This window comes from Cetorhinus maximus, chromosome 5 (assembly GCF_964194155.1).
Source record: "Cetorhinus maximus chromosome 5, sCetMax3.hap1.1, whole genome shotgun sequence".
NCBI lineage: Eukaryota > Metazoa > Chordata > Chondrichthyes > Lamniformes > Cetorhinidae > Cetorhinus > Cetorhinus maximus.
In genome coordinates this window covers 99,543,494-99,558,710 of record NC_135883.1, presented here as the reverse complement: position 1 = coordinate 99,558,710, position 15,217 = coordinate 99,543,494, and the positions used below count along the sequence as shown (strand labels likewise).

At 46.3% G+C, this 15,217-nt stretch overlaps 1 protein-coding gene across 1 annotated transcript in view; it reads left to right on the top strand.

Annotated features, from left to right (window-relative positions):
* The first annotated feature begins 1,814 nt into the window (after positions 1 to 1,814).
* Positions 1,815 to 15,217, top strand: part of LOC144680819 (protein FAM162B-like) — a 65,979-nt gene continuing 52,576 nt past the window's right edge. Inside the window, exon 1 of the mRNA XM_078542241.1 lies at positions 1,815 to 2,022. Coding sequence (XP_078398367.1) covers positions 1,863 to 2,022 — 160 coding nt within the window. The 5' untranslated portion in view covers positions 1,815 to 1,862. The remainder of the gene's footprint in view (positions 2,023 to 15,217) is intronic.

The window sequence follows — 15,217 nt, the reverse complement described above, 5'->3', positions numbered from 1 at the left end:
AGTCTGTATGACTCTTCTTCAGGCTAAATACTTCTTTCATTGATCACTCACCTCACCCCATCCTACAGCAGTGCAATTTCCCAGGAGAGAGAAAGAACTAAAGAAAAGATCTATGGCCAAATAAGGAAAATACTCACCTCTCAGGTGGTAGAAAGCAGTCCAGGATATCACACAGACCGAGCATTTTCTATAAAGACACTTACTTTCTATGCACTCTGCTCCAGTCAGGAACTGATCCGGCTCCCAGTTGAAAGCAGTGAGTCAGCATGCCCCACACCAGCTGATTAATGTATTCCAGAGATTCTCTGGGAAAAGAAAAACTCTCTTACATCCAGTATAGTCCTGCTCTTACATAGTGTAAGCTCATATACCCTGGTCCTCCCCAATCTGGAATAATCCAATAGGGATGCAATCCAACCCCTTAATTATTTGAACAGGTCACCTCAAAGTCTACACTGCTCTAAAGCAAATAGACCAACAAACATCCTTGAGTCTTTCTGAGTACCTGAGTTTTTGTTTCATCTTCTGTATTTACGGATCAAGTGGGTTAATAACAGAATCTTTTCATATTTGGATTTTGAGTAGAAATATATATTCTGTATATTTCTGGTTTTCTGTCCATTTAATTTCCCTTTCTCATCTAATGATTCAGCACATTATTCACTGTTCAAACGAGGCCTGCGTGACAATACCAACAGATGGGACATGGAACTCTGTTAGACTAAATATGATATCAGTCCAGCTAAAGTAAGAATCTTTTGACTAGGTTGCTGATCCCATATAGCAACTTCCTAGTTGCAATCATTCCAGTTAGCCCCAGGGTACAGCCAAGCCTTATACATGCTGCCCGGGCAAGATGACAACAAAATGTTACCTGCGTTCGTAGTGGTGAGAGAAGGCTGTTGGCACTTTATTGATGGCTTTCATGTGATCAGGATGGTCAGACTACTGACCCAAGTCAGCATTGCCTACCATTGGAAAACAGACCTACTGAGGCTGTTTGAAACTATGATTAGGAGGTCAGCATGATCATGGTGGTCAATTTATAAAATGCATAAAAAGCAAAATACTGCAAATGTTAGAAATCTCTATGGTTGTGATGAAAGGTTATCCACCTGAAAGGTTTAGTCTCATTCTCTGTTCAATATTTCTCTCTCCATCTCAAAAGACAAGGGCAGCAGACACATGGGAACACCACCACCTGGAAGTTCCCCTTCAAGCCACTCATCATCCTGACTTGGAAATATATCACCGTTCCTTCACTGTCGCTGGGTCAAAATCCCGTAATTCCCTTCCTATCAGCACTGTGGGTGCACCCACACCACATGGACTGCAGCAGTTCAAGAAGGCAGATCACCACCACCTTCTCAAGGGCAATTAGGGATGGGCAGCAAGGCCCACATCCCATGAATGCATAAAAAAATAAGCTGCCTGATCTGCTGAGTGTTTCCAGTATTTTCTGGTTTTGCTTTATATTATGTTACATACACGTAATTGCATTGCCAATCTCTGCACTGTTCATTGGCACTGTAATCTTTACGATTGAGATAGCCCTTAAGTATCATTTTGCACAACGAACCCAGAAGCGATATTTAAAAACAAAACATGTTTATCATTGGACATATTTTGCTTGGATCTAAATTAGATGAGCGCAGATGAAGAACAGTGATTGATTAACTATATATTTTTTTTATTGTTGTGTATGTTTGCAATGAGTGTAAGTGGCTGCAGTAACATTGTACAGATCTGTTCTAGACAGTGTGATTGCACGGGAGCTGGGGGCGTGATTGGCAGCTTCTGTTTAAATAGATGACTCCAATTGATCAGAGTGCGGAGAGAGGTTTGGCTGAAGAACTCTGAAGATGATTCGCGCAGGACAGAGAAAAATAAGTTGGGCTCTGTGTCGATTGTACGGGTTTAAAGCAACAGACAGGCGGAGTCTGCTCACCGAAAGTACAGGGAATCTGGAGAGGGCTTTTGCTAATGATTTGCGAATCATTTCAGTGAGAGGAACTCGCACAGGTAAATATCATTGATTTTCAAGCTTCACAGAATCTACAGATGGACCAATCTATTTCACTCAATGGAAAACATCTTTTCCAATAAGTGACCGTTTGTTGTTGAATGGCTACTAAATGCCAAAGGATCCAACTCTTTCCAAATGCATCACCGGGGGATTTTAAGTTTCAGACATTTTGCTTAGTTTCCCCGTCTGTTTTATATACATTTGTTATCTTTCCGTTATGTCACCGGCCTGTTGTTAACTATTATTTGATGAGCCATTTCCTCCGTTTTGCCGAGTTGATACACTGCCGAATTTCTGGTTCCTTTTCAAGAGAGTAGTGTTTTAATGAATTCATCCCCCAAGCGAGGGGCACGGTTTTGCCCGCAGGAAGCGTGCATCAGGAATCCAATGCCATGGCAAATGGAATTATTCAACTTTCTCATCCATCAGAATGAATGGATAGGACATTGCGTGAGGGTCCCTGACTGACTGGTGGGTCCTGTCACATGGAGCAGTATGTTGGCAGCACCAACTTGTAAAGTTAATGAAAGTTAGAGAAATCCTTTATGTGCTACAAATTGGCTTCTACCTGGTGCTCAGGCTCGGATTGCAGGATAAATCTGAGCTCTCCCTCACTACCACTTCTCTTGACTGAACCACTGTTACTTAATTACCAGACTGCTTATCCAACATCCAGTAATGGATGAGCAGAAATTTCCTCCAATTAAATATTTGGAAGATGAAAGTCATAGTTTTCCCATTCCAAACTCTGTTCCCCTAGCCTCCAACCCAAGACTGAACCAGACTGCTTGCAACCTTTTAATATTTAACCCTAAGAGGAGCTTCCAACCATATATTCGCACCTTGACTACGACTACCTATTTCCACCTACGAACATACAAACATACGAATTAGGAGCAGGAGTAGGCCACTCGGCCCCTCGAGCCTGCTCCACCATTCAACAAGATCATGGCTGATCTGAATGTAATCTCGGCCCCACATTCCTGGCTACCCCCAATAACCTTTTAACCCCTTGTTAATCAAGAATCTATCTAGCTCTGCCTTAAAAATATTCAAAGAATCTGCTCCCACCGTCCTTATGGGGAACAGAGTTCCAAAGACTCATAACCTTCTGTGAGAAAAAATTTCTCCTCATCTCTGTTTTAAATGAGCGACCTCTTATTTAAACAGTGACCCCTAGTTCTAGATTTTCCCACAAGAGGAAACATCCTCTCCACATCCACCCTGTCAAGACCCCTCAGGATCTTAAAGGTTTCAATCAAGTTGCCTCTTACTCTTCTCAATTCCAGTGGATACAAGCCTAGCCTGTCCAGCCTTTCCACATAAGACAATCCTCCTATTTCTGGTATTAGTCTAGAAAACCTTCTCTGAACTGCTTCTAACACAGTTACATTTTTCTTTAAATAAGACCAGTCCTGTACACAATACTCCAGATGCTGTCTCACCGGTGCCCTGTATAACTGAAGCATAACCTCCCTACTTTTGTATTCAATTCCCCTCACAATAAATAATAACATTCTATTAACTTCCCTAATTACCTGCTGTACCTGCATACTAACCTTTGTGATTCACCTCCATAACATTGCCTTACTTTTTCTCTGCCTCAGCTCATCTGCTGCTGAAACCCTCATTCGTGCCTATTTTCCCTTTAGACTTGCCTATTCTAATGTACCCATGGTTGATCTCCCACATTCCACCCTCTGTAAACTTGAAGTCATTCAAAATTCTGCTGCTTTAGTCCCAGCACCCATCAAGTCCCATTCTCCTATCACCCCTGTGGCTCCTATTCAAGCAATGCCATGATTTTAAAATTCTCATCCTTGTTTTCAAATCCCTCCATGGCCTCACCCCTCCCTCTCTATGTAATCTCCCCGAGCCCCATGGTCCTCCGAGATATGGGCCTTCATCTCATTTTGGCCCCTTGACCATATCCGCTCCACCTTTGCTGCTTGTGCCTTCAGTTGTCCAGGCCCTTAGCTCTGTAGTTACATTCCTATCTTTCCCTGTCTTTCTACCTCAGTTTCCTCCTTTAAGACACTCCTTAAAACCCACCTCTTTGACCAAGCCTTTGGTCATCTGACCTAATATCCACTTATGTGACTCAGTGTCAAATTTTGTTTTATATTGCTTCTGTTATGCACCTTGGGACATTTTATTAAGCCTAAAGGCACTATATAAATATAAGTTGTTGTCGTTATTGTATTAAATAACATTACAACTGCAGCTTATATTTAGTGCATTTATCATAGTGAAATGTCTCATAGTGCTTCACAGAAAATAATGGGACAAGAGCTGACTCTGGTCCAAACAAGGGGACATTAGTACAGGTGGCCAAGTGCTTAGTAGAGGGATAAGTTTTAAGGAATGTCATTAAGGAGGAAAGAGACGGCAAGGAAAAAGTTTTTGGAAAGGGATTCCAGCCAATTACTCTTGGAGGCGAAAGTAGTTATTAATCAAAATTCCTGATTTAAATTTGGATACCTCCACCAATCATGATCAATTAACCCAATATTACTGGGGAAGTTAATTAAAATGGGAGGTTTGAAAGCACTAATTGTTATGAGTATGGTTCATTAAGCTAATATATAACCAGTTGTACATTGGTACCAGCTCCCTCAAACCCTCCACTGCTGATATAGGGCTGGATTTTCCCCTCATTGCACTAATTGCAGCAGCGGACGTGAAAAATGGTGTTCTACCTGCCGGCCGCCATGGTGGATTTTTGAACCGTTTCATCTGCTCGCCGCTGTATTAATTATGCATGCACAGGAAGCACGCTGGATCGCTGCCGGGCGATCTCTGATTCGCCTGCCACACCGTGAACTCACCACTTCCTCACTCCAGGAGCCATATTTAAATGCACCCGTCTACAACATTTTAAATGTCTGCAGCCCAGGACTGTTCCACAGAAGACATGGCTCCCATAGGAAAGAAGCATGATGCTCCAAAATTCAGTGATGCCTCACTGGAATGCCTGCTAGACACAGTTGAGGCCAGCCGTGATGTCCTCTACCCCCATGACAGCTGGAGGAGGTCCACCAACCTCACCGGCTTGACAGGGGGTGGCAATGGTGGTCAGTATCAACGCAGCACAGCAGAGGTTAGCCACCCAGTGCAGAAGGAAGACGAACAATCTCATCCATGCCGCGAGGGTTAGTCAGCCATCTCATCAGTCTCAACTCACCCACCCACCAGCCCATCACACATTCACTGGCATCTCCCACACTGCCAGCTCAAGGGGCATCACCACTCTCTCTCTCACACACACCTTCACATCTCCATCTGGCCTCATATCCTCTGCAGTTTGCGTCCTCATCTCGTCCATAGCCGCATTCACCACCCACACATGGCAGGCATCCTTATCATCTTCCCTGACATGCACCCTGCTCACACTCTCCACCTGTCTTTGTGCAGGACAAGCTTGCACACACTCAAAGGGAGAGGTCTCAGACCGGGGGTGGAGTGGCCTAAATCAAGTTCTTCACTCCTTTCGAGAACAGAGCCATTGAGCTGGCCAGAGAGGAGGTGGACCATGCCTGTGCCAACCTTGAGGTGGGTGGCTCACACTCAAGGGAGGATCCTGCACCAGCTCATCATTCAGGCAACTATACTGTGAGTGCTTTGTCCTGTTTTGAGAGTCGCCTGACATGCACTAATTGCCCCTCCTTTCTTTCATTGGCACCTCTGGACAGTGCTCAAGGACAAACACAAGCCAGGCCCTCAGCTCCAGCTCCACGACACCTCAGATGAGGGGAGCACCATAGAAGATCTGTCACAGCGCTCACCCACACCCTCCAGCATCGCAGAGACACACACCTCAGTGGGACCTAGTTCTAGAGCAGCTTCAATGTCACAATCTGGTGAGCACAGCGCACAATCTGGTCCACAGGAGGCGGAGGTGAGGTTGCCGGCACCTGGAGGACTGCTGGAGGCCATGATTCTGTTGAGTCTGAGTCAGATGACAAGTCTCTGGACTGCAACGACAGTCAAGGGATTTTCAGGAAGGAATGTCAGCTGCACTCCTCAGATTGCAACGGACGATGGAGGAGTCTGTCCGCCTTCAGTCTGAGGTGATAGCACCAGTATGCCAATGCACCGAGGTCAACACTGGTAGGATGGCAGCTGCCATTGAGATCCCGGTCCAGGACATCGGTCCTGCACCGCTGCAAGAGCAGCACTCCATTGCTGTAGCTATTGGTGGCATCCATCAGTAGCTACATGAGAGAGGGCAGAACACCTAGATCACACTCAAGTTGCCCCTTCTCCTCAAGGAGTCAGCCAGGGATAAGGCAGGAGCACCAGCAGCTGGACATCCTGAGGCCATCCACCAAGGTGACTCTGGGGCTGTCCGACTGATCCTGATGCCCTCTTCCATCACCTCGAGCTCCACAGGCCGAGGAGGTTGCACCTGCCCCACAGCTGGACACTCAAAGCAGGGCGGGACCCTCCATGTTTTGGCCTTCCAGAGGGCATCCACCAAGGTCATCACAGACAACAGGGCGTAGCAGTCAGCGGGCTGCCTCCTCCTCTGCTGTGGACGTCGGGGAAACACCAAGACGTAGTGCTAGGGTTAGGAAAGTTAAAAAGATTTAAGAGTACAGCAGTAGCACGGGTGTTCACAACATATATGTGATGTACACAAATGTAAATGGAATCGCACCCATTTCACATCTCCTCTTGTGTATGCCTCCTTTCTGTGATGAGCTGTATTGTCAATCAGGTGTGATACCATGGTCTCTCACCTCACTTATCACACATGGCGCTGGGTCTCATGGGTGTCTCGTCTAAGTAGTGTGCTTCCATATCACCACAGTGCGTGACCCTTTTTCAGATCATTCTCGACATCAGTGATGCCTCGACCTTAATGTTAAATGTGCTCATGGAACGAACCTCATTCACAAGCTTTGCAGGGTCATGGCATTTTATTCTTGGCTGTGTATGATTGAGGCAGAAGTGTTCTAATATCTTGTCTGCATTCTTGAAAGGTGAAGGTGCAGTGTACAAGGAGAGATGTGTTCACGCATGGAGGAGGGTCATATATCGTGCAGCTCCATGTGCTCTCTGTCATCTGGCAGGGTTTTCTTGCTATGAGCCCATGCTCAGAGCTCATGTGTGCCCCTGTCAGCCAACCGCGTTTCCGACTTTCCAAGTGTACACCTGCTAAGCTCACCAATAAGTGGGAGCACCTTGCCACCTCAAGGTGCTGAAGCTCTGCCCCTCTCAGCCACATTATTTCCCTGGCACTCAAGCCTACAGCCTGGAGCGTTTCTCAACCTGTAATTGTCTGGATTGTGGCCAAAAGGCTCTCATCACAATGTTGAGATGCAGCGCTGTGCGTCCCATCACCTAAACACTCGCTGAGGCGAGTGCTGCTAATTGCAAATGGTGAAATTTGGTGGTCAATAGAAGTTCTGGAAGGCTCTGGAAGTGCACATCATAGCTTTAGACAATGTTGAGGGGAGCAATGGGATAGAAACAAGGATATACTGAAGCTGAAGTCTGCTCTTTATTAACAATGACCCGTCACCTTGAGGGCTTCAGTGTCTGAACATTTTGGAGTTCGCAAGGGCCAGGGTTGGCCATGAAGCACAATGTGTGTCTTAAAGAGGAGGCATTTTAATGTCTGTCACACAAGTGGTTGAACGCCATCATCCTCAGGTGGTCCATATGTATAGTAAAGTGAGGATAAAAGCAGGCCAGCATCCCTAACTGAGAGTGCCAGATGTTAATGTGATAAAGGAGAAGGTGACACAGAGGATTGAATCATATGAGAACAGACGCACATTTGCAGAACGTCTTCAGCTGCCTTGGCCCAAGTGTCACCGATCAGGTTACACAGAATGCGTTGTCCCATTGCTGGAGATGGATCTCCTTGAGGAGCTTTGACAGATTAAAAGCATTCAGCTATGAGCCCACTGAGGATAGTGGAACAGCTCCTGGCTCTTGTAGGCTGCCATTGTGACTGGTATGCAGGATAGACGCTTAAAGAGGCAGCACCTTCTGACATCTGATGCCAGAACTCCCTCCTTCAGTTAGCACCTCATCTCAGCAAGGACACATGCTCCGGAGACTCATTGCCTCACTTTCCTGATTCCCTGCATTGTTGTTGAAAAGCTCCTACCATGTCTCAGCTGTGCATCTCTCCTTATTTGGGAATGCACAGTTCAGTTGGGTGCCCCTTTAATTAGCACCGCGCCCCCCACCTCCAGTGCATGCACCTTCCCTCCAAACTGCCCTCAGAGCCCTCACCAACAGAGTTTCTCCTCAATTTTGTAGTGCGCCATCGCTGCAAGTTGGAAGATGGCAGTGCTGAGCTCTCACTGCCAGACCAGCTTAGACCCTCCCTGTGTGAGTATGGGAACCCTTCCCATTATCCCAGATAAGCTTAATGTTCAGGCTTCCCTCCCTCACAGACCACTCAATCCTCCCCCTGTATCGCTTGATCCCATTGTGATGGTGGTGGATATCCATTTCACAGAATCACGCAGTGCAGAAGAGGCCCTTTAGCCCACCGAGTCTACACCGACATGTGAGAAACACTTGACCTACCTACCTAATCCCATTTACCAGCACTTGGCCCATAGCCTTGAATGTTATGACGTGCCAAGTGCTCATCCAGGCACTTTTTAAAGGATGTGAGGCAACCCACCTCCACCACCCTCTCAGGCAGCGCATTCCAGGCCGTCACCACCCTCTGGGTAAAAAGGTTTTTCTTCACATCCCCCCTAAACCTCCTGCCCCCACCTTGAACCTGTGTCCCCTGTGTGACTGACCCTTCAACTAAGGGGAACAGCTGCTCTGTATCCACCCTGTCCACGCCCCTCATAATCTTGTACACCTCGATCAGGTCGCCCCTCAGTCTTCTCTGCTCCGACGACAACAACCCAAGATATCCAACCTCTCTTCATGACTAAAATGTTTCATCCCAGACAACATACTGGTGAATCTCCCCTGCACCCTCTCCAGTGCAATCACTTCCTTCCTATAATGTGGTGACCAGAACTGCACACAGCATTCCAGCTGTGGCCTCACCAAGGTTCTATACAACTCCAACATGGCCTCCCTACTTTTGTAATCTATGCCTCGATTGATAAAAGCAAGTGTCCCATATGCCTTTTTCACCACCCCACTAACATGTCCCTCCACCTTCAGAGATCTATGGACACACACGTCAAGGCCCCATTGTTCCTCAGAACTTCCTAGTGTCATGTCGTTCATTGAATACTTCCTTGTCAAATTACTCCTTCCAAAGTATAGCACCTCACACTTTTTTCAGGGTTAAATTTCATCTGCCCATTTGACCATCCCACCTATATCTTCCTGTAGCCCAAGACACTCAACCTCACTGTTAACCACCCAGCCAATCTTTGTGTCATCCGCAAACTTACTAATCCTACTCCCCAAATAGTCATCTGTCATTTATATAAATGGCGAATAATAGGGGACCCAGCACAGATCCCTGTGGTATGCCACTGAACACAGGCTTCCAGTCACTAAAGCAGCCTTCTGTCATCACCTTCTGTCTCCTACAACTAAGCCAATTTTGAATCCACCTTATCAAATTACCCTGTATCCCATGTGCATTTGCCTTCTTTATAAGTCTCCCATGTGGGACCTTGTCAAAGGCTTTGCTGAAATCCATATAAACTACCTCAACTGCACTGCCCTCATCTACACACCTGGTCACTTCCTCAAAAAATTCAATCACATTTGTTAGACATGACCTCCCTCTGACAAAGCCATGCTGACTATCCCTGATCAAACCTTGCCTCTCCAAGTGGAGATAGATTCTCTCCTTCAGAATTTTCTCCAATAGTTTCCCTACCACTGATGTGAGACTCACTGGCCTGTAATTCCCTGGCTTATCTCTACAACCCTTCTTAAATAGCAGAACCAAATTAGCTGTTCTCCAGTCCTCTGGCACCTCCCCCATGTCCAGAGGGGATTTAAAAATTTGGGTCAGAGCCCCTGCGATCTCCTCCCTTCCCTCCCTCAGCAGTCTGGGACCCAAATCATCCGGACCTGGAGATTTGTCCACTTTTAAGCCTGCCAACACCTCCAATACCTTGTCACTCCCTATATCAATTTGCTCAAGAACCTCGCAGTCTCTCTCCCCGAGTTCCATACCTTCATCCTCATTCTCTTGGGTGAAGACGGATGTGAAGTACTCATTCAACACTCTACCGATGTCCCCTGGCTCCACCCATAGTTTGCCTCCTTGGTCCCTAATGTGCCCTACTCTTTCCCTGGTTATCCTCTTCCCATTGATATACTTATAGACTATCTTGGGATTTTCCCTACTTTTAGCAGCCAGAGCTTTCTCATATCTCCTCTTTGCTCTCCTAATTGCTTTCTTAAGCTCCACCCTGCACTTTCTGTACTCCACTAATGCCTCCGTTGATTTGTTCCCTTTGTACCTGCTAAAAGCCTCTCTTTTCCTTCTCATCGTATCCAGAATATCTCTGGTCATCCATGATTCGCTGGGCTTGTTACTCCTTCCTATCACCCTAGAGGGAACATGCTGAGCCTGTACCCTCCCCATTTCCTTTTTGAACGCCCTCCACTGCTCCTCTGTAGATTTCCCCACAAGCAGCTGTTCCCAGTCTACCTTGGCCAGACCCTGCCTTATTTTACTAAAATCCACCCTCCCTCAATCCAAAATATTTTTTTGCAACTTGTCTATTTCTTTGTCCATAAAAAGCTTAAATTGTACAATGTTGTGGCTGTTATCACTAAAACACTCCCCCACCACCACCTCAGCCACCTGTCCAGCTTCATTCCCCAGAATTAGGTCCAGCAATGCACCGTCCCTTGTTGGTCCCTCTACATATTGACCTAAAAAGTTCTCCCGTACACATTTCAAGAATCCACTCCATCCAAGCCCTTAACATTATGTCTATCCCAATTAACGTCGGGAAAGTTGAAATCACCTAATATAATTAACCTATTTTTATTGTTTTTACACACCTCAGCAAATTGTGCACATATTTGCCCCTCAATTTCCCGCTGACTATCTGGGGGCCTGTAAGAAACACTTACCAATGTGGCTGCCCCTTTTTTTTATTCCTAAGCTCTACCCACAAAGCTTCATTCGATGCCCCCTCCAAAATATCATCTCTCCTTACTCCAGTAACTGACTCCTTAACTAATAATTCAATGCCTCCTCCTCTTTTACCCCCTCTCCTGTCTCGCCTGAAGATTCTATATCATGGAATGTTGAGCTGCCAATCCTGCCCCTCCCTCAACCATGTCTCAATGATAGCTCAATGACAATTCCACGTGTCAATCCTCACCATTAACTCATCCGTTTTACCTGTAATACTCCTGGTATTAAAGTAGAGGCCATCCAGCCTTGCCTTACTCCCTTGAAACTTAATGCAGTTGTACTCCCTCTGACTTGATTGTTTTACTGTATTATGACGTGTCCCTATTCAGCTAACATTCTGTATTCCCTCCACCTGCCGAAATAGTTTAAACTCCTCCCAACAGCACTAGCAAACCCGCCCGCAAGGATGTTAGTCCAGCTCTGGTTCAGATGTGGACCATCCCGCTTGTACAGGTCCCACCTTCCCCAGAAACGGTCCCAGTGATCCAGGGATCTAAAACCCTCCCTCCTGCACCAACTTTTAAGCCACGAATTCATCTGTGCTATTCTCCTATTTCTGTGCTCGCTAGCACGTGACACTGGGAGTAATCCAGAGATTACAACCCGAGAGGTCCTGCTTTTCAGTCTACTGCCTAACTCCCTGAATTCTTGATGCAAGACCTCATCCATCTTTCTACCTATGTCATTGGTAGCAACATGTACCATGACCTATGCCTTATCACCCTCCCCCTTCAGGATACTCTGCAGCCGTTCAGTAACATCCTGGACCCTGGCACCAGGGAGGCAACACACCATCCTGGAGTCATGTTGAGGGTCACAGTAGCACCTATCTGTTCCCCTGACTATAGAATCCCCTATTATTATTGCTCATCCTCTCTTCCTCTCCTCCTGTACAGACAGGCTGCTTGTGGTCCCAGAAGCTTGGCTCTGTCTGCACTCCCTGGAGGAGCCAGCACTCTCATCAGCCTCCAAAATGGAACACCGATTTGTGAGCAGGACACCAGGGGACTCCTGAACTACCTGCCTGTTTCTGTTGGACTGGCTGGTGGTCACCCATTCCCTTTCTTCCTCAAGCCCCTTCAGCTGTGGTGTGACCACCTCTCTAAATGTGCTATCCACAATGCTCTCAGATGCGCAGATGCTCCACAGTGTCCCTACCTGTCGTTCCAGCTCTGAAACTCGAGCTTCCAGGAGCTGCAGCTGGACACACTTCCTGCACACATGCTGGTCCTGGGCACTGGAAATGTTCCCGGATTCCCACATGGAGCATGAGGAGCACACCACGGCTTTGAGCTCTCCTGCCATGACTTATCCCTTTAAATTAAACCTTTTAAATCAATTACCCTAGGGTTTTCTTTCCTGATCCTCATTATTACAGAATATAAAAATTATAAACCACAAAAAAGACCTTAAACTATTAGCCCCTGAAAATTTTGAGGTGAATGTGCCTATGCCCCATGTGGGAATCATCTCTCCCCATCTTGAGGCCACTTGCAGAGTTAAACATATATGCACCACACACCCCTGAATACCCCCACAATGCCTTTTCCTCATCTGTAGGCTGCAGGTGCCTCCCCTGACTGAGTATGCCAGCTGCCACCCAGTGTGATGCCAAAAGCCCCACAAACCAAGGCGCAAGATGTTGCGACCATGCCCTGTGCACAACAGGCTGAACACAACTGAGACTGGACTGACATGTCCTCTCCCTCCCTGGACTGGGACAAGGACAGTCTTTGAAAACTCAGCAATGTAAACTGAAGCACTTCTTCACTCAGCGCTCCTCCCACTCTGGCCCAAAGGGCTTTTGTCATTCTGTAACATACTCTTTCTCCATCCTGGCACTGAGGGACACTAAGCCCCCACACCCTCCCCCCAGCTATGTGTCTGAGAACAACCTTCCCCACTTGTACCCCACAGTGCAGCTCCAGCCCTGCAGCCACTTCCATTGCCTGAGGCCAGTTCTCCCACTTCCCCAGTACAGCCCTTGCCCTGAAGCCCATTAAACACCATCCCCTGCCTTAATGCTGGTCTGGTAGATAGAGACCTACATCTGCCACCCCACTAAAAGTGATGTGGTGCTGCCTACAAAGCCTGCTGATGATTACTGTGAGTGCTGTGTGATGCAAGGTAGGCGAACGAACCTCAAAATCATGAGCGAAGTGTAGATTGCTAGGTGCGCGTTGCTTATATGCCAATGTGAAACACGTCATTCCAATTGCACGCTGACGTACACTGATGATCCAGCGTGGGGGAATGATTCTGGTAAGGAGTCCTTATGAGATGCAAATACATTTAAATGATGTCTCCGATGTGCTGTGGTGGAAAACGCAGCTCGCCAATGAAGGCTGCAGTGCACAATTGTGAACTGGTTTTATGACAGCAATAGATCAATTTTTGGCCTACGCGTGATATTTTCTGCTCCCGCCCATCATGATGCCCGCCATGAGCGGGAGCAGAAAATCCCAGCCTGTGTATTGTGAAGCAGCTTGCCTGACATGCAGCCTAAGCAACATAAGCTACAACTGCCAATGGTGGGGCGAAGAAAATTGTGGATGCACAAGTGGACAGAATTGGAGGAACTTCAAGTTCTTGGAGAGTTATATGACTGGAGGATGAGAGTGTTTAATTCAAGGTGTTGGTGAACAAATACAGGTCAGCAAGTACAGAGGCTGGAAGCTCAGCTCCGTCATTTAGGCCAGGGGTGTTGTTAAAAAGTCTGAGAGGAGTCAGGGAGGGTGATGGTGATGAGGGAATGGGTTTTGTGATGTTGGCTAAAGGCAATGATGCCAGTGTTCCCAATGTTTAATTGGAGGAAATTTCTTCTCATCCAGTGCTGAATATCAGGCAAACTGCTTCAAAATACATAGGCAGTGGGGGGCTTGAGAGAGTTGGTGCAGATGTACAACTGGGTTATATATTAGTTTAAAGAATCATGGTCATAACAAATAGTGGTCTCAAGCCTCGCATTTTAACAAACTTCCCCAGTACTATTGGATTAATCTTTCATAATTGGCAGAGGAGTCCAAATATAAATCAATAACTTTGTTTATTAATTATTTTCATCCCCAAGAGTAATGGTATCAATCTGATTTTCTTCCATATTTGGGTAAAATGAATTTAAATTTACATCCCTTGTACAAGCATTAAAAGCCTTTGAGTCCTACTCAAAAGAGTGGCCCATATTTTGTACACAGTTATTACTTTTGGTGGGCCAAACTATGCAGCTCACCTACAAGTAAGAACCATTGGCATTTTCAGGGTAATTTTCAAACTGTACCTTTGGTGGGGAGTCTCAGCCATTAGGAGCAGCTATTGTATGTTTGGCCACAGATGGCCTACTAATTATAAAAAAAAAAATGTTTGATAAATTATGATCATTGTCTCATTAAATTTCCAATAAGTGCTCTCACTGGGAGTGCTTTCATGGAAAGGACACCTTTTATGTTGTATTCAATAGAATGGATAGATATGTCAGTTCCAAGAAGCCACTTAGACCTTCCCATTAGACTACTGAAGCATCTGCAATACCACATGAGATTGGACATGTACTATGGCAGGAACTGAATACTCCCTTCTAGACTGCTGTCCAAACGTTTTGTCTTTGTAGGCCACATAGGTACATGGCATAGAATCTTAGGCATCATAAGGTCAGTTCCATGGTCTTTTGATTCCACTTGCAGTGGCACATCAGAAGTGTTCCAATCAAACATAATGAACCGTATTAGCCTGTGACTTTCTTTAATCACCCCTCTGTGAGATCCATTCCCTGATGGGAGAGTGGGAGTATGGAGTTAACCCAGTAAATCTATGTTCCCATTAATGTGAATATACCTCAGGGGCAGAATTTTTAGGTCAGCGTGCAGGCACATGCCCGACCTGATTGGACCTGAAATTGCGCGGGATGACGTTGGGCAAGTGTCCTGACATCATCCCGCGCTTGTGCGATATTTCGGTTGGCAGGTGCATGCAAAAGTCAGAAGTGCGCCCACCGACAATTAAGAGGCCAATTAGTGTAATTAAAGTTGAAATTGTCTCCAATTTTTTGTGGTCCTTCCAACCTCACAGTTGGCAGACTGGCGAATCAG